This window comes from Babylonia areolata, chromosome 15 (assembly GCF_041734735.1).
Source record: "Babylonia areolata isolate BAREFJ2019XMU chromosome 15, ASM4173473v1, whole genome shotgun sequence".
Taxonomy (NCBI): domain Eukaryota; kingdom Metazoa; phylum Mollusca; class Gastropoda; order Neogastropoda; family Buccinidae; genus Babylonia; species Babylonia areolata.
In genome coordinates this window covers 9150008-9173830 of record NC_134890.1, presented here as the reverse complement: position 1 = coordinate 9173830, position 23823 = coordinate 9150008, and the positions used below count along the sequence as shown (strand labels likewise).

Below are 23823 nucleotides of genomic sequence, written 5' to 3'. Positions count from 1 at the left end.
GAGGCACGTGCGCACGCGTGCATGGGTATTCACTCTTGACTAAGCAAACTTCCTGACAATCAAGATTACACTTTACAGTCTCATTACCCTTTAACACTGAAACTGTCTCTGGTCAAGAAATCTGTTTTGAACGAGAACGTCCTGCTGCACTGCTAAACCCATCACCAACATTCACCGTCACTGGTGGTCGAGGGACAGGGTCGTTTTAATTACTTATAAACTTGAACAACTTTTTCAGCGTGCTGGGATAATATCGGAAGACCTACCATTTTATGTTTTGTCTACACCCCTTAAAAGACCAAAATCAGACATAATGATCTTTCTTTTTGTATTGTTTTAATCTGTCATTGACACACTTCAAATTTCACCCTCATTTGCCCAGTTTCCCCCAACCCTCCATTCATTCACATCTCCCACCCCTTCTAACCGATAATACTCAAATGTATTCATAAATACATTAACAAAAATAATGTCTTCAATCACCGATATGTGTGACGGGACATTACACAAAATTCCTCCCTTCATTGTCACAGTGCCTCCACGCATTTGTGAAAACAATATCAACTCGTTCACAGTAGTGCTTTTGATAAAATACATAAACAGTAACCTGTGGCTGTTTTATTCACTTGAACAACAGAAAAACTTGTTTCCCTTGATGGGGCCACTGGATTTCCGTGACACTTGTTTTTGGCGGCAGATTGCAGACGACAAGAGTTATTTTTCTTTAACATATCTTTTTACCGGGTCTATCAAATTACATCACGTTTTTTTTCACATTGAGTAATATACAACAAAACACATCTAAGCAAGGTCCTTGTGGATTAAGATGCCATTTCTCTCGCAAAGGTCACTGCGTGAATATAAATATTAAAGCTAAAAAAGTATTGTACAATTTCCCAGTGAGAAGATGATAGTAAGGGAAATTACTCGAACGCCACGAATGTCCGTAAACAAAGTGGGAAGTGCGGATGACGAGTCAAAAAAGTAAGAACCATTTATTCACTCCATAGTTTCGTTTCATTCACTTGAATCATCGACTCAGGTTAACACCAGCTGAACTAACGATCGGAACTACATAGTTCAATTAACTATTTGCTCATATGATCCGTGCAATTATTGCGTTGCTTAGCACAGGGGGCGTTCACTGATAAGCCCCATGAATCTGAAACGATAACACAGTGCCATCAGTTCTGATGACCTGTGAACAATAAGGTTGTTGTTTTTTTACCAGCAAGAATCATAGAATGGGTCTGACAGACCCACAACATAGGAATGACGGGCGCAATAACCGAGTGGTTTCTTCTACGTTCGTGGGCAGCAACTCCCACGTTCACTCGAATGTACACGAGTAGGCTCACGTGCGTGACCGTTTTTACCCCGCCACGTAGGCAGCTATACTCCGTTTTGAGGGGTGTGCGTGCTGGGTATGTTCTTGTTTCCATAATCCACGGAGCGCTGACATGGATTACAGGATCTTTAACGTGTATATTTGATCTTCTGTTTGCGTTTACACATGAAGGGGTTCAGGCATTAGCAGGTCTGCACATATGTTGTCCTGGGAGATCGGAAAAATCTCCACCCTTTACCCACCAAGTGCCGTTACCAAGATTTGAACCCAGGACCCGCAGATTGAAAGTCCAACGCTTAAACCACTTGGCTGATGGGCACAGTGGCTGAGTGGTTAAAGTGTTGGACTTTCAATCTGAGGGTCCCGGGTTCAGATCTCAGTAACGGGACCAGGTGGGTAAAGGATGGAGATTTCTCTGATCTCCCAGGTCAACAAGACCTGCTAGTGCCTGAACTCCCTTCGGTGTTCACAGAAGATCAAATACACACGTTAAAGATCCTGTAACCCATGTCAGTATTCAGTGGGTTATGGAGACACGAAAATACCCAACATGCATGAACCACGACAGAGTCATTGGCAAATCGATGTTGGTTGTGTAAGGGAAAGAAGAAAGAAAGAATGATATTGATAAGAACTGATGAAACAAGCAAATCATCATGTGTATTTGACACTGTTTTCAGCAAAATAAAACCAGTTCCATTCTTAAAGCTGTTTAGGAATGTATTAGCATTGTACTTAAACAGTCAGAATTTCTTCTCTGCCAAATCATGGTTACTATACCAAGATTCCTTAGATGTTTTGCCCATTGTGTTGATGAGACAAAGCAAACATAGACATGTTTACACTGTACAATTTGTATTTCATTTCAGAATGGATCTGTTACTGGGACTGTTTCTCTTGATGGCTTTTGCAACAGTACCATCAAGGGCCTCCTCTTCACGTCCACACATTGTCTTCATTATTGCTGATGACTTGGTAATCTGCAGCAGTTTGGCTGTAAAATGAAATATCTTTATAACTCAAATAAGGAAGTATTGCCTTCACTTTGTGAGAGATGATCACTCAGTCTGGCTCCATAACAAAGCAATTATTGTCATCAGTAGGGGGCTTAGTAGATGATGTTCTAAGTATGTTCAATCAGAAAAGGCACTACTGAACACAAGTGATTCCATAGCTGTGTATGGTCTCCTCTGGTGTGTGGCCTCCTGATGACCTAACCTCAATGGTTCTCTATTGATTGCCGACACTAGGACTGTGACAGATAACCCAGGTGTGGCTGTGTATGGAAGACTCAAAATGAACAGTGGGGGGGTGGGGGGTGTGTGTGTGTGTGTGTGGGGGGTAATGCCACTGAAAAGATACAGATGGCGGGGCAGCAAAAAAAATGTATCATGTATTTATGAATATTTATATCAATTTGTGTGTCTCTTTGTCGGCTTCAATGCTACCATAAAATATATAACTTTTCTGAGGAAGAGTGCATGCACCAAAGCTGCTGTTAGTAAACCTTCCTGTTCAGATTTTTTGTTATAGTCTTTAAGTGGAACAATAGCGAAGTACAAAATACAACTCATGCACAACATAACAATAATTTGTTCACTTGTTGACAGCTGAATCTGTGTGCTTTTCAGTGTATGAATTTTTAGTACAGTTGATGTATAATAGTACAGTTAATAAATGTATTCTTGTAGTAAAAAGTTCATGGAGTTTAAAATGTTAATAATAAAAATTGTCTGTTTGCCTGAATGAAAACAAAAATTAAACTGTATTGTGTGTGCTTGTGATTTTGTGCATGTGTGTGTGTGTGTGTGTGTGTGTGTGTGTTCTTGACTGCATGTCTTGTAATGTGTATCACTGTGCATGTGTATACATGTTTGTGAGTGTGTGTCTGTATGTATGTGTGTATCTGTATATATATATATATATATATATATATATATATATATATATGTGTGTGTGTGTGTGTGTGTGTGTAGAAAGAGGCAGAGAGAGAGAGAGAGATTTTCTCAGAAATGACTGCAAGTTTACCTCTGTACACAACAGGGATGGGGAGATGTGGGGTTCCATGGCTCAGAGATCAGCACGCCCAACATTGATGCTCTTGCCTACAGTGGTATCATCCTCAACAAGTATTACGTGTCGCCCATCTGTTCACCGACCCGCAGTGCCATCATGACGGGCAGACACCCAATCCACACTGGTATGTGTCTCAACTTTTTGAAGGTGGCAGAATGGTTAAGATGCTTATCTGCCGATACAGTGCCAATGAGAGTTTAGGTTCAAATCCGGGTCTCACCCTTTCTCCTAAGTTTGACTGGAAAATCAAACTGAGCATTTAGTCTTTTGGAGGAGATGATAAGCTTAGGTCCTTTGTGCACACTTGGTACAGTGACATAGAACCCATGGCAACATAAGTATTGTCATCTGGTAAAATTATGTCGAAGAAATCCACTCTGATAGGTACACAAATCTATATGCATGCACTCAAGGCCTGAAAAATTCATTGGGTTGTGTTCTGGCAACTGCCTAGCAGACGTGGTGTTGGGTATGTGGATTTGTCTGAATACAGTGACGCCTCCTTGAGAAACTGAAATTTTCTTCTTCTTCTCCTTCTCTCTCTCTCTCACACACATACACACACTCTCTCTCTCTCTCTCTCTCTCTCTCTCTGTCTGTGTGTCTCTCTCACACACACACACACTCTCTCTCTCTCACACACACACACACATATGCACTCATTTTATGTGTATGTATTACATGACATGCATACTCCGTCACCATTGTATGTGCTTGTGCTTACATGTTTGGAAACTTACGTATGATATATACATTAATGTAATCTTGTAACCAGCATGTGCACACTTTTGCATTTGTGTATGAGAAAAAAAAAGGTCAAGAAGTGAAGAAGAAAAAAGGTTGCAGAATTATAAATTGTTGAGCAGGTATGCAGGTGGGAGTGATAGGAGGTGCCACACCTTACGGTTTACCTCTGAACGAAACGACCATGGCTCAGCACCTGCAGACGCTAGGCTACAGACGACACATCGTGGGAAAGGTATGCTGCACCTGCTGCTTTGAAATACACACTTCACAGAAAATGAAAGACCATTTGAACTGACCAGTCTGTGTTTCTCTGATTTTGAAATTCAGGGGGCGACATTGTTCAGCTAGTGACTGTGCTTGAGTTTTCTTGGTGTTGTCCTAAGTTTATTTACTCAAATGTCAACCCAAAATAAAATGATTTGCTGTATCCATCTTTGATGGACATTAGTGAAGAAAGGCTGTCCGTAACTTTTCGTGAAGCCTGGGGGTGTTTTGCTTCAAACCTTTTAATCTACTGCAAAATCTTGTTCTTCAGTCTTTGAATTGAAACTACTCCACACTGCTCTATAGAAGGTTTTAAATTGATTTGATTCACTTGTGCAGTGTATTATTAACCTTCGGTTGGCTCTCTCTGTGTGTGTGTGTGTGTGTGTGTGTGTGTGTGTGTGTGTGTGTGTGGTAGTAGAAGGAGAAGTAGTGATGGTAGAAGTGGTAATAGTCTTCAGTTTTACTTCTTTCCATTTTATGTGATATGGACTGTGAAAAAAGGGGTAGGAGAGAGAGGGTGGTTAGCTCACTCGGGACGACAAGTTTTCTCCCTTGCTTTTCCCCACAGACAGATTTGTAAGGGTTTGGAAAAAAATTACAAAAAATACAAAATACTGTGTAAGAAAATGAAACTCAGAACTGGTTTATTACGTGTTGAGCTATTACATATAAAAAATAAATAAATTTCTCATCTTATTTTTACAGTTTTGCCATATGTAGAAAATACTGCCAATTTTTCACCCCAAATCACCATACCCATGCTCGCTTTCTGCATTAAATTTGCTTTCTTCTTCGTCATCATCCACCTCTTCAATGTCCGACCCTTCAGTTTGTAGCATTTCAAGTACTTTGGCAACCCTAAAACGTTGCCGTCACTGCCTTGTTTGCTTCACAACATTCTGAGAAGAGCCCGCTTTGCTAACAGGCTGGCACGCGAGCAGACGACCGGTCAGTGACTTTGTCAGCGTGTGTGCCAGACGGGCCACACATCCCAGGCTGACCAGTCATACTGTTCAATTGTGGAGTGACCCAGAATAGCACACTCTGCTTGGCTAATCACAAAATCATGTGTACAGCGCATGATGGAATTTATTTTCGGAGAATGCTATTCCATTCCTATGTCTGAATCCGAATACGTTTTGTGTAGGAATGCGTGAGCATTCCTTCGTCCGGAGAGAGTTAAGGAATAACTGCATGTAAGCCTGCACATTTGTGTGTGAGTGAGAGAGAGAGAGAGAGAGAGAGAGGAACTGAAATTTTTAAAAAGGGAAAAAAAAGGGGGGGAAATAAAAAAAAAAGAGTGTTTCTATGTGTGCGTGTGTGTGTATGTGTGAAACTTAAACAGTGATATTTTCTCAGTGACACACACACACACACACACACACACACACACACACACACACACACACACACACACATAAAGATTTAAATGAATGATTATAAAAGAAAAAAAGAAAAAAAACACCTGGAGGAATGGGTGACTCAACAGGTGTGTGATGTGTGTGGCTCCTAGTGGCACCTGGGCTTCTTTGCTGACCCCTACCTTCCCACCAACCGTGGCTTTGAGACCCACTTTGGTTACTACACGGGCCACGAGGACTACTTTGACCATGAAGCTCAGGATGTAGGTATAGCTTTGTCATTCCAAAACTGACACAATGTATGTGTATGTATCGTCTTTCTGGGGGAGTGGGGAACAGAGGGGAGGTTTTTTTTTATATTTCAGATTCTGAACGTGTGTGTGTGTTTGCTTGTGAATGTGAGAATTGTGATTTTTTTTAGATGGAGACACTAGCATTAAACAATGTGATGAATTTTCTGTGAATTACTAATGATACATTGATGGAACGTAATCTGAAAACATATTTATTGAAACAATATTTCAAATTATACTTTTTATAGGTCTTTCTTATCCCATCCCAGGTCATCTTTGTGTAAGTGTGTTGTTGGGTTGGGAGTGAGGTGGGAGAGGTGTGTGAGTCATGAGTGATGATACACACACACACATACACACAAAAATATTTTTACCGAGCTTGTAAAGTTATATCGTGACTTTTTTATTATCATATACTTGTGCCCTTTTTATACGACATGTTTTGTTAAATGCGCTGAGAGCCACAGGGCAAGCACTCTGTAAATGAACATGATTAATATCATTATTATTTTCAAGTGATTGTTTGTAGAGTGGGTTCTACGGACTGGACATGCACCGTAATGGTGAAACACTGTGGGATCTGAACGGAAACTTCTCGACAGAAATGTACACTCAAGAAGCTGTGAGCATCATCTCTTCTCACGATCCTTCTGAGGTATGGTCCTTTTTTTTTTGTTTTTTTTTGCTTGTTTTTATGTGGAGGGGGATTCCTGTTGCATAATTCCAAACAGTAATAAAGAAATAAAGTGTGCTGGCGGGTTCTTTGTCTCACAGTCACACATATTCTGACATTGACTGAACAGGAACAGTGTAAAACATTCTGAGAGCACTCTAAACAAAAAGCAAAATAAAACACTGAGTCAAGACCTTTTCCCTCTTTTTTTCAACTGACAACAAATTTTAGGAGTTACTGATTAATTTCCATTTTCAGCAGTTATTACCAGAGGATATCGTCATTCATCAGACATGCGGGACACTGTGAGAAGGCGAGGAAGAAGAAGAAAAAGAAGCAGTTATTGCCATGATAGAAATGTTATGGAAAATCAAATGAGATAGAAGCATACATTCTGTTTATTCATCAGAAATGTACAAACATTCAGCAATGGGTGGGCTCCCATAGCCTGTCCAGTGCATTAGGCATGTGGTGGACAGGCGAGGAATCCACCCGTCTTTCAGTCATGGACTATTCTGCATACTGTGAGGTCTTTCTTTGTTGTGTAAAGCCCAGCCGACCACACAGAGCCATATCAGTACTGTGAGAGCTTCCCTGAAACTGAAACTAAAGGATTAAAAGATGAAACTGAAAACTGATCCAAGATTAAGATGCTAAATAAGAAGCAGGCAAAGGGACATTATCATTCCAGGAAAAACATGTGGAGAACACGTTTACTTTCAAACATTCACAGTAATAATAATAATGATAATGATGATTATTATAGAAATAATAATAATCCAGTTTATGTAGCGCCTTTCCATGCAAAATAACATTCAGCAGAATCAGTCGAAAGGTATCATGTTGACATCTGACCTTCATGAATACTTGAGACTTGCTGACTGCTATGGTAAGTTTCTCCCTGGAACAGTGATCTTCTGTTTTCATTCACACCTGTGTGCAGTTTGATGGAAACGTCCACATGGGGCACCATGGCCGAATAAGTCGGGCAGTAGACTTCTGATCCAGTGTTCACAAATGATCAGAGTTCAAGGCCTGGTTCCAGCATGGTGTTGTGTCCAGGGGAAAGGCACTTTTTCTGTAATTTTCCTCATTGCTTCCACATGTGAATGGGTACCTGACTTCGGTTGGGGAAAGACATACAGGCACAGATCATTTTCTTTTCAATCCACAAAGACATGGAATGGACTCCCTGATAACCTCCAACATTCTGACTCCCTCACCTCTTTCAAATCTGTCTCATGAGTGATAGGTAACATTGTGGCAGGTCCACCCAAATGAGAAATACTCCTGTGCATGTGTTGTGCTGAACTATGTGTGTTTACATGTGCATGTGTACACATGAGCATGTATGTGTACGAATGTGTGTTTGTGTGTGTATGCGCATATATGTGTTCGTATGTTAGTGTGTGTGTGTGTGTGTGTCTTTGTGTGAGTGCATGCATGTCGAAGGGGCCTGTTATGTACATGTGTATGTTTGAATGTATGTTTAAATGCATGTATGCATTGTGCTTATATGTGTGTGTGTATAGTTTGGTAATTACATTTAGTGTGCAAATGTAACATTGAAGTAATTTGTTATGTACAAAACCATGTTTTTGGTGTCATATACTGTACCATGTCAAACTGATGCAAACTAGGCCTATTGGTTTGCTCTGCTTGGCCAAATTTCGCGCGGCTAACAGTGAAAAGATGGGCCCACCGCTCTCAGCCAATCAAACGCCTCTAAAAACTATAAGCGCTTAATCATTTCCTTTGGCCAAGGCTCTCCACGCCATCTTGTCAGGTTTACGCTCTGTCTCGTCTTACGCTTTTTTCGGCTGTTCAGCGTATCCTTTTGGCCTTATTTTGTTGCATGCGGCTTGTGTTTATTGTATTCTTACATTCTGTGTACTCGATTCGACTCGGCACCCTCGATTCGTTCGATTTTTTCTGCCTCTAAGTCGATCCTGTCTTTCCTTTCTCTGTTGGGGGTCGGATTTTCGCTGGGTGCCTAAGCGCGGGTTCCATGCCTCGTGTGCCATACCACGAAGGCAGGGAATCATGATGCTGGGATTGAGACTCGGTAAGAGACTCTCCCAGGCCCGGAGCTCATGATTCCTCCCGATACGGACCGCGGCGATGCGTCGTTAGACGCTGATCGCGGAGGCGACGTTCGTACCAGTAAAACGGTCATGAAGGGGACCGGGGGGAAAGAGGTACGAGCGTCGCCTCCCGAGGTGTCCCAGCGCGAGGCAGGGAGAGGGGGGAATGGCAAGTCATCTCCGTGCTGTGGGGACTCGCAGCTAGGCGCGGACTCCCGAGGGGAGGCCGCGCCCGGCCATTACCCGGGTCCCCACTCGGAGACGGCCCTCACGTGCCCCATTGTTGTTCCCCCTCCTCCCTTCTCTGTCGACCCCCCTCCCCCACCTCCTTTTGGGGGGGGAGAAAAATTTGGTTCCGGGGGGGGATCTCTACTTTGCCCACCCCGGGCCAAGCCACCCCAGTCTCCCCACGGGAGGGGATTCGGGGCGCGTGGCAACCTGCTCTGCAGGTCTTCCCGCTATCCGGCCGGTCTCCCCTGCTGGGGGAGGCCCGTGCGTGTCAGGCGGTTCCGGGCAGTCAGCCCGCTCGTCTTCGGGCGGGACTGACACCCAAGTCGGACCTGACCTCCCTCCGACTTGGCTAGGTTGTTCCCTTCATGGAGGTCAATGCACCAGTGACCCTTGGGGTTTGGGTCACAGTATGGCTGGTGCCCACGGGTAGTTACCCCCATTCTACCCGTACTGGGGCGCATCTAGGATGCACACTGGGTTGCCGGGAGCACCAAGGGCCAGCCCCTTGTCCGCTCCCCACCGGACCCAACCCAGCACATCTCACAGGGTGACACACACAGCCCCGACAAGTGGGATCGACTTCTTGTCGGTCAGGTCGAGTTCCTCGACCAATATTGCCACTCTGTCCACAAATCGGGCCTCTGTCAACCCACAGGTGACCACCACGGTCACAACGGCCTCCTTGTCAGGACCGACGGCTGCTCAGGGGCCCTACTCGGCCCGGCGGAGCCGGCAGTCCCCACCTGCCCAGCCCTCGGTCCTACAGTGAGATGAGTGGGTGTTTGTCCCCACACAGCACTCGTGGGTCACTCTTGCATCCAGGGACGCCCTCTCTGAAAAGGTGTGGCACCCACCATCCCAAGCATGGTTGGACCTACGGTCCACACGCTCCCCACCCGCTTCAGGTGTCAAGGACATAACAGTGGCGGCCATGGTCCCGGCTCGGGATCGTCCCAGCTCATCCCGATGGGCTGACCACAGCTCACAGGACGCCCCAGTGGGTACATCCACTTGGGATGGCACCCAGCAGGGGATGGACTGCGAACAAGAGTGGGAGCCCCTGTCTTCGGATGAGGACGAACAAGCAGATGAGCACTCTTCGCCCACATCCCAGGGGGGACAGATTGTGCCCGTGCCTCCCTAGGGACCAGCCTGAACCAAACCCGGACTTTGCCGAGCTCGAACTGACCCTCCCCAATAGGGCCACGTATGCCGAAGCAGTCCCTCAGGCTACTTTGTTACCTTTGACCCTCCTTACGCCATGTGACTCTAACTCCAGAACCACAAGGCAACTCAGAGTGCCAGAAATGGTGCAGGTATGGCTTATTAAGTCAGCCCGCACTGTCAGGGGTGCTGCTTCCATCCCTCCTCTAGGCAGGGAGTCCCTCTCTGCCCCGGGCGCCTTTTCCCCGGGAAAGTTTCTTAAAGATTCCTACAAGGGAGGGTTGTGGTCCTGGTACACGCAGGACCACCCTGCCTACAGCGGAGCAGAGCCCTCCGCACAGGACAGGATGTTGGTCTCACAGCGCACCACCTTCCCCACTTCAGCTAACCTATCCTTTAAAACGTTAGCAGAGTGGGACAAATTGGCCCGCCGCTGCCCCCTCGAGGTTTCCACGGCGTACACCTTCGACACGTTCCTTCACAGGGCCAGTGACCTGTGCGAACAGTGTCCAGTTAATCAGGACAAGGGGTCTCCTTCCTCTGTCCCGCCGGGCCTCTTCACCGACCAGAGGTTACACGCTTTTGGCAATAGGGTAGCATCTGGTCTCACGGCAGCTGCAGACACAGCTACCAGCCTTCACTTCAATACTGTGCTAGCGCGGCGTGATGCCATTTTCAGCCTCTCTAACATTCCTGTGGAGGAGAGGGCTGCCCTGCGGTCCATCCCAGCACAGCAGCACTCCCTCTTCGGCCAGTTCCCGCTCCATTTTGTCAGCCACAGGGCAGAGACAAACAGGGAGGTGGCCTCATATTTGGCCCACACCTCTCATGGGCTCCAGGGTTCTATGCCATTGAAGAGACTGGCCACCAGGGCCCCTCCATATACCACGCCGCCTGTCAAGGCAGCGTGTGCCGAATCAGTGGCAGAGGAATAAACCACCTTAGGTCTGTCCAAGCCGACCGGCCATGCCCAAGGCCAGAAGGCAGCACCCCCAATGACTGGGCCCCGATTCAGCACCGCCAGTCGTTCAGCCCCTCCAAGTAGGAAACTTGTCCCGGCATGCACATCAGTGGTGTGCTCTGGGACTCAACGACGGGATTATGTCGGTGCTAGAGTCGGGGTACATGCTGTCTTGGGTGGAGGATCTCCCCCCTCTAAAGATCCACTCTTCCTCCTTAGGTGCCCAGCTCAACGGAGCAGGAGAACGTCCTAGAAAAAGAGATATCGCACCCACTCCTCATGGGGCTATATCTCAACTCTCGGACCCGGGCCCCGGTTTTTACGGCTGGTTGTTGGTGATTCCAAAGGTCTCGGGAGGGTGGAGACCAGTTTTGGACTTGTCCCCCCTCAACAAATTCCTCCCCAAAATCAAACTCAAGATGGACACACAGGCACAGATTCGGGAGACCATCCAACAAGGTGATTGGCCTACCTCTATCGATCTGGAAGATGCTTATTTTCATATACTCATCCATTCGGCATCCCGTCGGTACCTGAGGTTCGTGTGGAGGGACAAGGGGATCCAGTTCCCGGCCCTCCCATTTGGTCTGTCCCTTGCCCCTTTCCTGTCTACCAAGGTGGTGCGGGAATTGGTGTCCATCGTCCGCTCGGAATCCATTTGTCTCTGTGTGTACCTGGACGACTTGCTTATCCTGGCCCAGTCGCAGGCCCGGTGCCTGAGTCATACGGCCAGACTTCTAGACCTTTGCTCCCAACTGGGCTTCCTCATGGACCAGCAGATATGCGATCTGTCCCCATGTCAGTCCTTCGACTTCTTAGGGATGAGATTCGACATGCGGTCTATGATAGTCTCTCTGGCGCCAGATCACTGGTACCGTCTGGCAGGCCTCCTCAGCCACTGGCGCCACTCCTCCCAAGATACAGCGCAGACACTTTCTTCCCTCTTGGTCATGATGGAGTCCACGGCACCTCTCATTCCCCTGGACAGGGTTCTCAAGCGCCCTCTCCAGAGGGTACTGAGGTTACGCCAGTCCCAGAGCACTCAGCCATGGGATACCCAGATATGTCTGGGCGAGTGGTTCCTCGAGGTGACATCAGAGTGGTTAATCACCCCCTTTGGACACAGGGGGTGCCCTTAGCCCCACCTACTCTTCAGGTGGCACTCTTCACAGACGCCTCCTCCCTGGGCTGGGGAGCCCACATGGACTCACTCTATGCAGCAGGGACTTGGTCCCCGGAGGAGCGCCTATGCCACATCAATGTTCTGGAACTGGAGGCAGTTCGCAGGACTCTCCTGCACTTCATGGGGGAGGCCACTGGCAAGACCATCCGCTTGTTCACGGACAAGACGACGGTCGCATGTTATGTGAACAAATGGGGGGAGCGCACTCGGCAGACCTCTCAATGCGGACTGAGGCTCTCCTCCGTTTGGTGCCACAGCAAGGGCATTGCACTTTCAGCGAGACACTGAGCAGGAAAAACCAACTTCTTGGCAGATGCTCTTAGCAGGCCCAAGAGTGTCATGCGCACAAAGTGCACCCTGGACAAGGACAGCCTTCAGGGGGTGTGGGAACAGTGGTTTCGGCCGATGGTGGACCTTGTTCAACAAGAGACTTCCCACTTCCGTGTCTTCGGTTGCCGACCCAGAAGCGTGGGCAGTGGATGCTCTCTCTCTAGATTGGAGCAGTCTGATTGCCTCCGCGTTTCCTCCCTTTCCAATTCTGTCCAAGGTGATACGGAAAGACAGATTGGAACACCCGCAGCCGATCCTCATTGCGCCGAAATGGCCAGCCCAGACCTGGTTTCCGGACCTTCAGTCCCTGACACATGTTCCCACCCCTGGAACTTGAAACCAAATCTCATCTGCTGAGGCAGCCTCACTCGGGCACTCCGCATTCCAATCCTCAACTGCTCCACCAGCACGCATGGCTGCTGTGCGGTCGGAACTGTCAGCATCACCATTGAAGTCCTCGACCCCTCGGTCGGCCTCTGTGTCGGCTGTGCTGACCCAGGGGTCTGCCTCCTCTGACCTCCTCTCCATAGTCACCAGAGCAAGGAGGCAGGGAATGGAGACTTTGTATGACTTTCGCTGGAAGATATGGTTGCGGTGGTGTACAGCTCAGGGCATTACCCCTACGAACCTTACGAGCATGCAGCTGGCCAACTTTCTGGCTCTCTGCTCCTCGGTTCATCCTGTCTGCTAGTTCTGTGCGAGGGTACAGGTCTGCCTTCTGTACCACAATGCAAACAGCTAGGTGGTTCCGCCTTTGAAGTGGATTGCCTGCTCAGAGAGGTGGCTAGGGGTGCCCCTCTGAAGGAAGCTAGAGACCCCAGAAGAGTGCCCCTCTGGGACTTGTTCCTGGTGCTGGATTTCATTCGAAAACAGCCCTTCCTACCATTCGGGACTATTCCTGTTGACATCCTCACCCTCAAGACCACTTTCCTTCTGTGGCTGGCCACAGGCAGTCGTAGAAGTGAGCTGCACGGGCTTAGTGAAATGCCACAAGATCTGGCCTTCCACAGAGATGGTTCCATCACTATTCGTTTCCTTCCAGAGTTTCTGGCTAAGAACCAAGACCCTGAGGTTCCTTCCCCCTCTCCGAGGGTCAGACCTTTGTCTGATATTCTTGCCCAAGATGATGAGGATAGGCACCTGTCCTGTTCGGTGTCTCAAATATTATTGGGATAGGTCTCGCCATAGGCGTTCTTCTCAGAGGGGTCTGCTCATCTCCCTCAATGAGAATTACAAGAAAGACATCGCTGCAGGCACCATTTCCCGCCAGGTTTCCCAAGTCATTCGTAGAGCCTACTCTCATGCACACAGGGATATCAGCTGTCTTCATCCCAGGGCACACGAAGTGCGGGCCATAGCTACTTCGGCTGCCTTCCAGCACTCAGTGCCAACGCAGCATGTCTTGGAGGCAGCCTTCTGGCCGTCTGAGAATCCCTTCATCAACTTCTACCTCAGGAATTTCCGTATGACCAGGGCTGACGGTTCCAAGGGGATTTCCTTTGTCGCGGCTAACACTGCCGTCTCAGTTACAAGGGCTCCCCATATGAACCAGTAGGCGTTGCCCGCCTCCATTTGCTTTAAATTCTGCATCAGTTTGACATGGTACAGTATATGACACCAAAAGGAGGAGTTTGTATTATACTCCATGTTTGGTGTTAAATATACTTACCATGTCAAACTCGAATGCCCGCCCGTCCGTCCCCGCGTCTCCGCCGTGGTTCTCATGGGGCATTTTTGTTCATGGCCACGGAATGATTAAGCGCTTATAGTTTTTAGAGGCGTTTGATTGGCTGAGAGCGGTGGGCCCATCTTTTCACTGTTAGCCGCGCGAAATTTGGCCAAGCAGAGCAAACCAATAGGCCTAGTTTGCATCAGTTTGACATGGTAAGTATATTTAACACCAAACATGGAGTATAATACAAACTCCTCCTTTTTGCACAACACCTGGAGCAGATTTCTGGATAATCTGCTATATAAGTATCTTTTATTATTATGAAAAAGTATTCATTAAACCGGAGAAAGAGAGATAGGAGATTTTTTCCCAGAAGGCAAAATGACACCAGTACATCTTGAACATGATTGTTTCAGACATTGATTTCTTATCCAGAAAGCCATTGTACATGAGTACAGTGCAACAGTGAAGTCGAAATATAATCTGATAAGATGTGACTTTGAAATCTGAATAAATATTGTGTGATTTAACCAGTGAGCTGTTCAGTGTTGGTCAGACTGTCAGTTTGGCAAAGAATGAAAGAGCAAAGAAATATTGCAGACATTTTGGTTGTAATTGATATCAGCTTCAAAAGTTGGTGTTTTCCAGACTGGACAAATAGTGACACAGAATGGTTACTGTTCCGTAATTCCTTTGTCATCTTGCAAATAAAGGTAAATATTTGATTGATAGATTATAGAGACATTGTTGTCTCACTTGCTCTGATTGTGTGTGTGTGTGTGTGTGTGTGTGTGTGTGTGAGTTTGTGTGTGTTTGTGTGTTTGTGAGTGTGTGTGTGTGTGTGTGTGTGTGTGTGTGTGTGTGTGTGTGTGTGTGTGTGTGTGTGTGTGCTTGCTTGCTTGCTTGCAGCCTCTCTTTCTGTACCTGGCTCACCAAGCAGTGCATGCTGGCAACATGCCAGATCCCCTGCAAGTTCCCCAGAAATACACTGACCGCTTCACAAACAAAATACAGGATGTCCATCGCCGAATATTTGCTGGTTTGTTGGCTTGCTGCGTCCCCTCCTTATCTTTTTTCTCTCTCAGCATTTGTACTGACAATGTACTTACATTAAAAAAAAAAAAGTTTCATTTGTTTATTTTGCTTGACACTCAGCTCTTTCAAGTCCGGCCTTAAAACCTATCCCTTTCCAAAGTAGCCACCCCTCACCCCCACCCTCCTCTTCTCCCATGCATGTTCCTGATCTACAGTTTCTCCAGCTTTCTGTTTTCATGTGTTTGATAAGTTGGGTTTCATGACGGTAAATGAAGTGAGGTCAAGTCACAGACACATATATTACGAGCCTGAACAATCTTTCCCTTGTTGACAGGCATGGTGTCAGCACTGGACGACTCAGTGGGACAGGTTGTGGACGCCCTGCGGGACAAGGGAATTCTGAACAACACCATCATCGTCTTCACCACAGACAACGGCGGACCCACCAACGGTTACGATGGCAACGCTGCCTGCAACTGGCCTCTCAGGTCATTGTCATGTTGAGTTTATTTCCTCTGTCAAGGTTACATTTTTTTTCTTATTTCTTTGCTGTGTCCGTCAGCAAGATTTTGCTCAAAATTGTGAACACTTTCCAGAAATTTTGTGGAAATGTCACCTGTGGGCAAAGGACCAGTCATTCTGATTTTGGATTTGTGTTTGGATCCGTGGAATTTTTATGATTATAATTCTTCACCACTAGGACAAAAAGGGCAGTCTGTGTGATATCTTGAAAAAAACAACAATAGATCAGTGTGACTTGATCTTGGTTGTGTTTTCAGAAGTCACCCAATCTTACTATCCTACTGTACAAAGGCAAGGAAGATTTATTCTGGGGTAATTGAGCAATGCAGGTAATGGTTTGATGTTCTCAGAAGTATATGCTCTCTGGCTTGTTTTATCCACTGCACCTTTTCTGTGATTTTCCGAAATCACTCATATTTGGAGGCATTTTATTCAGAGTTCCTGCAAATGGTCTTTCATGTTACCAGTCTTGTGAAGCTGGCTGTTTTATTTAAAATACCATGTAAGCTGGACTCTCATGTCATTGAAATATTGAGGCTGGTTTTCATATTTGAAATGCCCTTTCATCTAGCCTCATAGGTCATCTTCTTAGCAATTAACATTTTGGAAAGAGGTAGGCTTTAAGGGTAGACTTGAAAGAGTTGAGTGCAGAGATCTGACAAAGCGAAAGAGGGAGCTTATTCCAAGTGCAATGTCGAGAAGCAAAGAAAGAGCGGCAACTGACTGTGGAGTATTTGAATCTGGAAATGCAGAAACAGAATGGATGTTGAGCTGATCATATAGTCAAGCAAGATAGGTTGTACAGATGAGGGCAGTGATAGAGATAGGAAGGAGCAAATTTTTGTCAACTTTCCTGATTTAGAGAGAAAAGCATAGTCTTGGGAGTGTTTCAGAACTGCATTCATCCACGCTGACAGCGCTAAGTGTTTGAAGTAATGGTGTGCCCGTGTGTGGGTGGATGGAGTTGGGGTTGGGAGTGTTCACGTGATTATAATGTTAATGTGAGTATTGTCTTTAGAATCTTAATCATTGCATTGGAAGCAAGTGTAATGAGAGTGGAGGGGAGGTGGAAAGGGGGGTTCTCAGAGTGGAGGGGTGGGATGGAGGTGGATGAGTTTGTGGGTTTGAGATGGGAGGAGACGAGGGTGTGTGTGTCTGTGTGTGGGGGGGAGGGGAGGGGGGGGTTGTGTGAGTGTGTGTGTGTCTGTGTGTGTGGGTTTGTGTGTGTGTGTGTGGGTTTGTGTGTGTGAGTGTGTGTGTGTGTGTGTGTGATTATATTTTAATGTAATATTTTCTTAACTTAGGGTAACTTACTCAGTTTTAGTTCATTTACATTTAATTCTTTTCTTTTAAAAAAAAGATTTTTAGTTCATTTACTTTTAATTAAGATGTTTGCACATTTGTGGAACGGTGAATTTCTGTACCTTGGTATAACTATGGACAACAACAAAGCAAGTGTTGAGTGAGGGTTGAGCCTCTGTGTGGCCTGTTGCAGGGGGGTGAAGAACACGATGTGGGAGGGAGGGGTGCGCGGGGTGGGCTTCATCAACAGTCCCCTGCTGGGAGAGCAGGGCTACGTGTCTGAGCACCTCTTCCACGTCACCGACTGGCTGCCCACCCTGTTTCGTGCCGCAGGGGGAGACCCTTCCACCCTCACACAGCAGGACGGCTTCGACATGCTCGACATGCTGAAGAACAATGGACCCCAAGTCCGCTGGGACGTTCTCCACAACATTGATCCTGTCAACCATTTTGCCGCCATCCGCGTGGGTGACTACAAGCTGGTGGTGGGGCACATCTCCGACAACGACAACAGCTGGTACCCTCCTCCTCACTTAACGGGGGACAAGCAAAACAGCATTGGTAAAGGAACTGATTTGAAGTTTAGCACGGAGATGAAATTTAACACAGACTACAGTCTTCGTTCAGGTTACCAGAGAGATGGCGCCGTTTCAAAGGGACAGGACAGTGGCTCGCCTGTCGAAGTCCATTGCGGAAAGAAACCGTTGAATGCATCTTTCAACTGCCAGCCAGAACAGGAGCCTTGTTTATTCCATATTCCTTCTGACCCTTGCGAGTTTTACAACATTGCTCCGTTTAACAGGGGTCAGGTCGACGTGCTGCTCAAACGTCTGTCACAGTACGGTGCTACCATGGTAAAACCCAACATTAAACCCATTGACCCCAATGGTAACCCTTTCAAGCATGACGGGGTTTGGAAGCCATGGATGTAGACCTTTAGTGTTGTGTCCTTGAAATGTGCAACCACTCCTCAGGGTACAACAAAGTTTCCTCCTCAATCAGAATCAAAAGTTTGAACTTGTTCATTTTAGTGGTTTCTCACCACACTCTGAGCAAAATCAGTTTTGCTGAGGAAGATGGTTAGAAGCCACTGACATATACTAGTTTAAAACTTTCAGTTTTCAATAATTCAGGTTCCTTGTATATGTATCCAGAATCAGAAAATATTTGCTGATGTACTTAAGTATTTTTACTGCTGTGATGAAAGTTTTACAATGCAACATGCATTTCAGAGTGTACAAATAATTGTTTATGACATATGACCCGCACATTTACTGTTCTTGACCGATGAAGTATTCTCTGGCTGTAAAAGGTTTAAAACATTCATTAATTGGGCTAGAACATTCCAGTACTTTCACATGGGAATTTTCATTACCTTGATTTTTACTTCCAGATGAAATTATAACAGTAATATGTCTTCTTTTAGTTACTGCCATCAGTGCAGTTTTATTTTTATTTATTTATTTTTTATCTTCTTATTGTTTTGACAACTGCCTTGATTTTTTTTAAATACAAGCAATCTAGCTCTGAAGCAGTTGGAAAGTGATGCAAATCAGATCACCTAGTCCTTATGTTTATTTTTCATGCAGTATTCAGTGGCTGAAAATACTTAATTCTTTCAAATCAGATCACCTAGTCCTTATGTGTTTATTTTTCATGCAGTATTCAGTGGCTGAAAATACTTAATTCTTTCTGATGGCTCAAGAAACTCTGGCCTTTACAGTTTCATGGGTGCCTGCCTGGCAGTATTTTTGTATTTTTGCCCCCGCCTTCCCCTGCCTCCTTGTTGTCCTCGTTTCTTTGTCTTCGTCACTGAAAATGGTGGAGTTCAGACTGTGTAACTGCTTGGCAGGAAAAACTGTAGTTGGTGATATGGCATGTTGCAATTTTTCACCCTGCTTTCCTGACTTCACTGTGTGCCTTCAGTCTGGTTGGATGCAGCACCTTTGTGCTTACGGATCAGAACGAAACAATTTAATAGTAATATTCATTTGGATTTTCATCCGAGGACCTGTGTGAAGCATGCACTTTGTGCACATAAAAGAACCTGCAGCAACAAAAGAGCTAACCCTGGCAAAAGCGAGTGATGGCTAAGAGGTAACGCGTCCACCTAGGAAACGAGAGAATCAGAGCACACTGGTACGAATCCCAGTAGAGTCACCAGTATTTTCTTTCCCTCCACTAGACCTTGAGTGGTGGTCTGGATGCTAATCATTCGGATGAGATAATAAACCAAGGTCCTGTGTGCAGCAAGCACTTCACGCACATAAAAGAACCCACAGCAACAAAAGGGTTGTCCCTGGCAAAATTCTGTAGAAATCGCTTCGATAGGAAAACATAAAAAACTGCAGGCAGGAAAAAATACATAAAAAAAAATGGATGGCGCTCTCAGTGTAGTGATGCGTTCTCCTTGGGGAGAGCAGCCCGAATTTCACACAAAGAAATCGGTTGTGTCAAAAAAGAATAATACAATAGAATACAAATGAATACGTAGAAAAATTCACTTACATTTCCTCAGAGCAACACCCCAATAACTCTGTACAGAGTTAAGGGAGAAGGAGAAGGAGACAGAACTGTGCACAGTTTCACACATTCAAACTGGATGCAGTAATGGATTGAACTCACCTAAAACGAGCGAAAAGGGGGTAGGGGTGGATGGAGAGAGGAAGGAGAGGAGATGAGAATTCCTTATTTTTAGAAGTTGTTTGTGCCAAAATGATGTGTAGTGTTGAATTTATGTTTTTTTGTTTGTTTTTGCTTTTCACTGAGTTTGAATTTTAGTGGAGATATTCATTTGTTTACCGTAAAAATGTAACTTTACGGTTGTAGTTTGATGTCTTTCTGCCTTATTCCCTTAACCCTTTTTTTGTGTTCTTTTACAACTTGGTATTTCTATGTTGAACTTCAGCAACATATTTGTTATATTGTGCAAGTGTGTATGCAAAATGTGTGCAGGGATGTTCATTCATGTCTTTTTAAATGCATGTGTTATGTTTTGAAATGTGAGCATGAGCACTGCAATCACATGTTGATTTCTTTGGAGATAAAGTTGACTGAAGCTGCCTTGCTTCTCCACCTTTTTTCCCCAGTTTGAATAGAATGCTTGATATGGAGGAACTCCTTTTTTTGTACAAGGTGGTATTATTTTGGTACTTTGTTGCATGGCATGTTTTCAGCCTTGATTTGGCTTATGTGGTCAGCGAGACTCTCTGTCAAATTGAAGTCTTAACTGGGATATTTGTCTCTGAACAATATCTGCCTCTTGAAGCACAAATTTTTTTCCTGTTAAATTTTTTTTTTAAATTTTCTTCCACATGCCTTTTGAAATATAATTGTTAGTGGGCTTGCTGTCTCTGGCACAGCAGTTGATTAATTTACAATGGGATTTTAGTTTATGGCTCGTTTCTTGCCAATGTCATACCCAAATATTTTCAGCATGTGCAAATGTATGCACATGTACTTTTATGCACATAGTTTATTGCAGTGTGCAAATGTATGCATGTTTTGTACTTGTATGCACTTAAAGTTTATTTCAGTATACAAATGAGTGCACATTTTTGCACATAGTTAATTTCTGTTTGCAGATGTATGCATGTTTTGTATTTATATGCACAGACAGTTCATTGCAATGTGCAAATGCATGTATGTTTTCTACTTTCATGCACATACATTTTTTATTGCACCTTATGGAAGTAACATGAAGTGATGTGAACATGAATTTTACCTTTAATTTCACTGATAAAAAACATTCCACCCCTGATTGAAGTAACATGTGAAAATCATGAAATGCACTTGGTTTGTCTGAAATGAAACAGTTTCCATCCTACGATGTTATTATTCTTGCATTCTGTATACGAATATGATTGAGAGTATGCAAAGCTTACTTTTAACATTGTGTCTTGCTATGGCAGCATGAGTGCAAAGAGAAAAACAGCATGTGTTGTGAACACTGTTTGCACAACAACAGGTTGGTAGCTCTACCACCTTGCAGTAAAACATGAAGCAACTGAAATCTTACAGATGTCACACCCCCGTGTAATTCTTCCTTCCAGTTACTGCTCTCAGGCCATTGCCAAAAGATACCCCTTGCTAAAAAACAACAACATGTAACTAATCACTTGTATGCCATGTGCCGTCTCCATATTTTCAACTAACATTTGATGTGAAAGAATGTCCATGTGTATGTGTATCTACATGCATACTTGAATATTTGTGTGTTCTTTGTAGAGGGGGTAGGAGCATAACAGTGTGTAATTTAACAAGAGTATTAGTGCTATTAGTCCTTTTTCTGCATGTAAAAAAATGTAACTATTTTATACTCGTGTTTCATTTTGTGGAGGGTGATGATGTGTTGTGGTAGTCTTTATTATAAGCAGCAGAGGTCACCAAAGACACTTTCACTGTTTATCATGCATGTCTGACTCGCAGTATCTCCACCTTCGTACTCTACATTGGCTCCCCATTGAAGCGAGAATTGAATACAAAGTTGCATATCTCTGCTATTCTGCTTTCCACACAACAGGACCTAATTTTCTAATTATCAGTGCTAACACTCCCTCAAGAACTCTCCACTCTTCCTCTGACTGTTACCTTCTGAAGGGAGGGTTGAGAAAGAGTGGTCATAAATGATTTCTGTAATTTGTAACTGTTTCTTTCATGTAAAGTGCCCTACCGTCTTAGAAAAAAAGGGCACTATATAAATGTACATTATTATTATCATCATCATTATATTCAGGAACTGACTCTTTCGTTGCTGATGAATGATAACCATGTACTGCAGACAACACTTGTGGGCATGTACAGAGACTGCCGAAGATGACATACGTTGATTTCAGGAGAGGTCATGACTTCTTGCATTCTCCATGACAAAAGATAGGAAGATTGCATTCTTTGTAAAAAGAATTCTGTTTCTTTCATCCATTCCCAGAAGCTGATGATTTTTTTTTTTTAATAGATTTTGAGCATTTTTCATACTTCCAAACAAAGAGGGAATCTATCACCATGTTCTCAAATGTTAAAAAGAAGTTGTCACAACTTCCAGCAAATTTTCTGATGATCTGCAGTGATGGAGAACTGGCCATTAGTTTTGGGTCTTGTGGTACGGTGATCAACAGTGACTGGTGAGTGAATAGTGGAGAGGTGGCCTTGTGGTTACACCTTGGAAGTGAGAGAAAATGAGCTTAAGAAATCGAATCCCACACTTGTCAGCATTTTCTCCTCCCCCTCCAATAGACCTTGAGTGGTGGTCTGGACGCTAGTACTCAGATGAGACAATAGACAGAGGTCCCATATGTAGCATGCAGTTAATGCATGTAAAAGAACCATTGACAATAAGAGAATTATACCTGGCAAAATTTTATAGTAAAGTCCACTCTAATATATGTGTGTGTTAGTGTGTGTGCACATGCATGACTAGAGCCTGACTGAATGACACAGGAAACAAATGATGTGCGACTAAAGGCAGATCTCAGTTAGCTCTACCCAGGTAGGCAGTATGTTGTGCAAATGACTCCATGTTCATAACACTCTTTGAGACTGGTCTCTGACCAGGGTCAGGCACTATATAACAATCCATATCAATCAATCATCAGGCACTATATAAAAATCCATATCAATCAATCATCAGGCACTATATAACAATCCATATCAGTCAATCACTTTATAAAAGTGTGTAATGCTGTGTATGTGTTGGGTTGGGTTTTTCTGCAGTGTTCAGGAAATTGCTCTTGTTTAACATAGTGTAGTACCTTTTTTTTTTTTTTTTTTTTTTTTTTTTTACATCTTGAATCTAATAAACACTTGAGTGCTTGATTTATGTTCATTTGTGTTTTAAATAAATGTGGCCGAATTTGTATTCATTCTTGTCTCCTTTCACTAACCTTATGACAAGCACTGCCAATCACCACCCAAATACATCTTAAAAATCCAATGCCTCTTTTATATTTCTTCCATTTTGCTAAGTGACACACTGTTACTAGCTCTTTGTCTTGCTAACATATTTTCTGAAATGTGGAAATTCCAGTCGGATGTTATCTGAAAAACTCACTCACTGGTTTATTTCTTCAAGCCTACCCTTATATTATGTATTCTACAGCATCCAAATAAAATTCCACTCTGAAGTAAGTTCAGAGTAAAAGGTGATAGGTCCCATAGCCTTTTACTGCCAGTGAATTCAGATCCACTGACGGGCGCAATAGCCGAGTGGTTAAAGCGTTGGACTTTCAATCCAAGGGTCCCAGGTTCGAATCACGCTGACGGTGCCTGGTGGGTAAAGGGTGGAGATTTTTACGATCTCCCAGGTCAACATATGTGCAGACCTGCTAGTGCCTGAACCCCCTTCGTGTGTATATGAATGCAGAAGATCAAATACGCACGTTAAAGATCCTGTAATCCATGTCAGCGTTCGGTGGTTTATGGAAACAAGAACATACCCAGCATGCACACCCCCGAAAACGGAGTATGGCTGCCTACATGGCGGGGTAAAAACGGTCATACACGTAAAAGCCCACTCGTGTGCATACGAGTGAACGCAGAAGAAGAAGATCCACTGAGTCAAGGGCTCAGCACAGGGATG

The 23823-nt window shown here is 44.7% G+C and overlaps 2 protein-coding genes across 3 annotated transcripts in view; one reads left to right on the top strand and one right to left on the bottom strand.

Moving 5' to 3' along the window:
* LOC143290410 (protein timeless homolog) overlaps positions 1–710 on the bottom strand; it is a 79496-nt gene extending 78786 nt beyond the window's left edge. Inside the window, exon 1 of the mRNA XM_076599824.1 lies at positions 608–710. The gene's annotated coding sequence lies outside the window, so the exon portion shown is untranslated. The remainder of the gene's footprint in view (positions 1–607) is intronic.
* A 225-nt stretch (positions 711–935) lies between these two features.
* LOC143290412 (arylsulfatase B-like) lies at positions 936–23020 on the top strand. Of its 2 annotated transcripts, XR_013056390.1 has the most exons (10): positions 936–984; positions 2218–2323; positions 3392–3548; positions 4291–4403; positions 5952–6062; positions 6622–6747; positions 15300–15429; positions 15760–15913; positions 17443–22840; positions 22876–23020. XR_013056390.1 is itself a non-coding variant. In XM_076599826.1 (9 exons), exons 1-9 carry the CDS (start codon positions 941–943, stop codon positions 18179–18181), a joined length of 1680 nt encoding a protein of 559 aa, XP_076455941.1. In that variant the 5' UTR covers positions 936–940; the 3' UTR covers positions 18182–22869. The 2 variants fall into 2 exon arrangements, 1 of the variants encoding a protein (XP_076455941.1); XM_076599826.1 differs by lacking the exon at positions 22876–23020 and having other exon boundaries at positions 17443–22869.
* The last annotated feature ends 803 nt before the right edge of the window (positions 23021–23823 follow it).

What these genes read in the sequence shown, in the direction of transcription:
- LOC143290412 (XM_076599826.1), top strand. Translation starts at nt 941, where the DNA reads ATGTCCGTAAACAAAGTGGGAAGTGCGGATGACGAGTCAAAAAA. An exon ending in GACGACACATCGTGGGAAAG is followed by an intron (nt 4,404 to 5,951) that starts GTATGCTGCACC and finishes TGTGGCTCCTAG; the next exon opens with TGGCACCTGGGCTTCTTTGC. An exon ending in CCATCGCCGAATATTTGCTG is followed by an intron (nt 15,430 to 15,759) that starts GTTTGTTGGCTT and finishes CCTTGTTGACAG; the next exon opens with GCATGGTGTCAGCACTGGAC.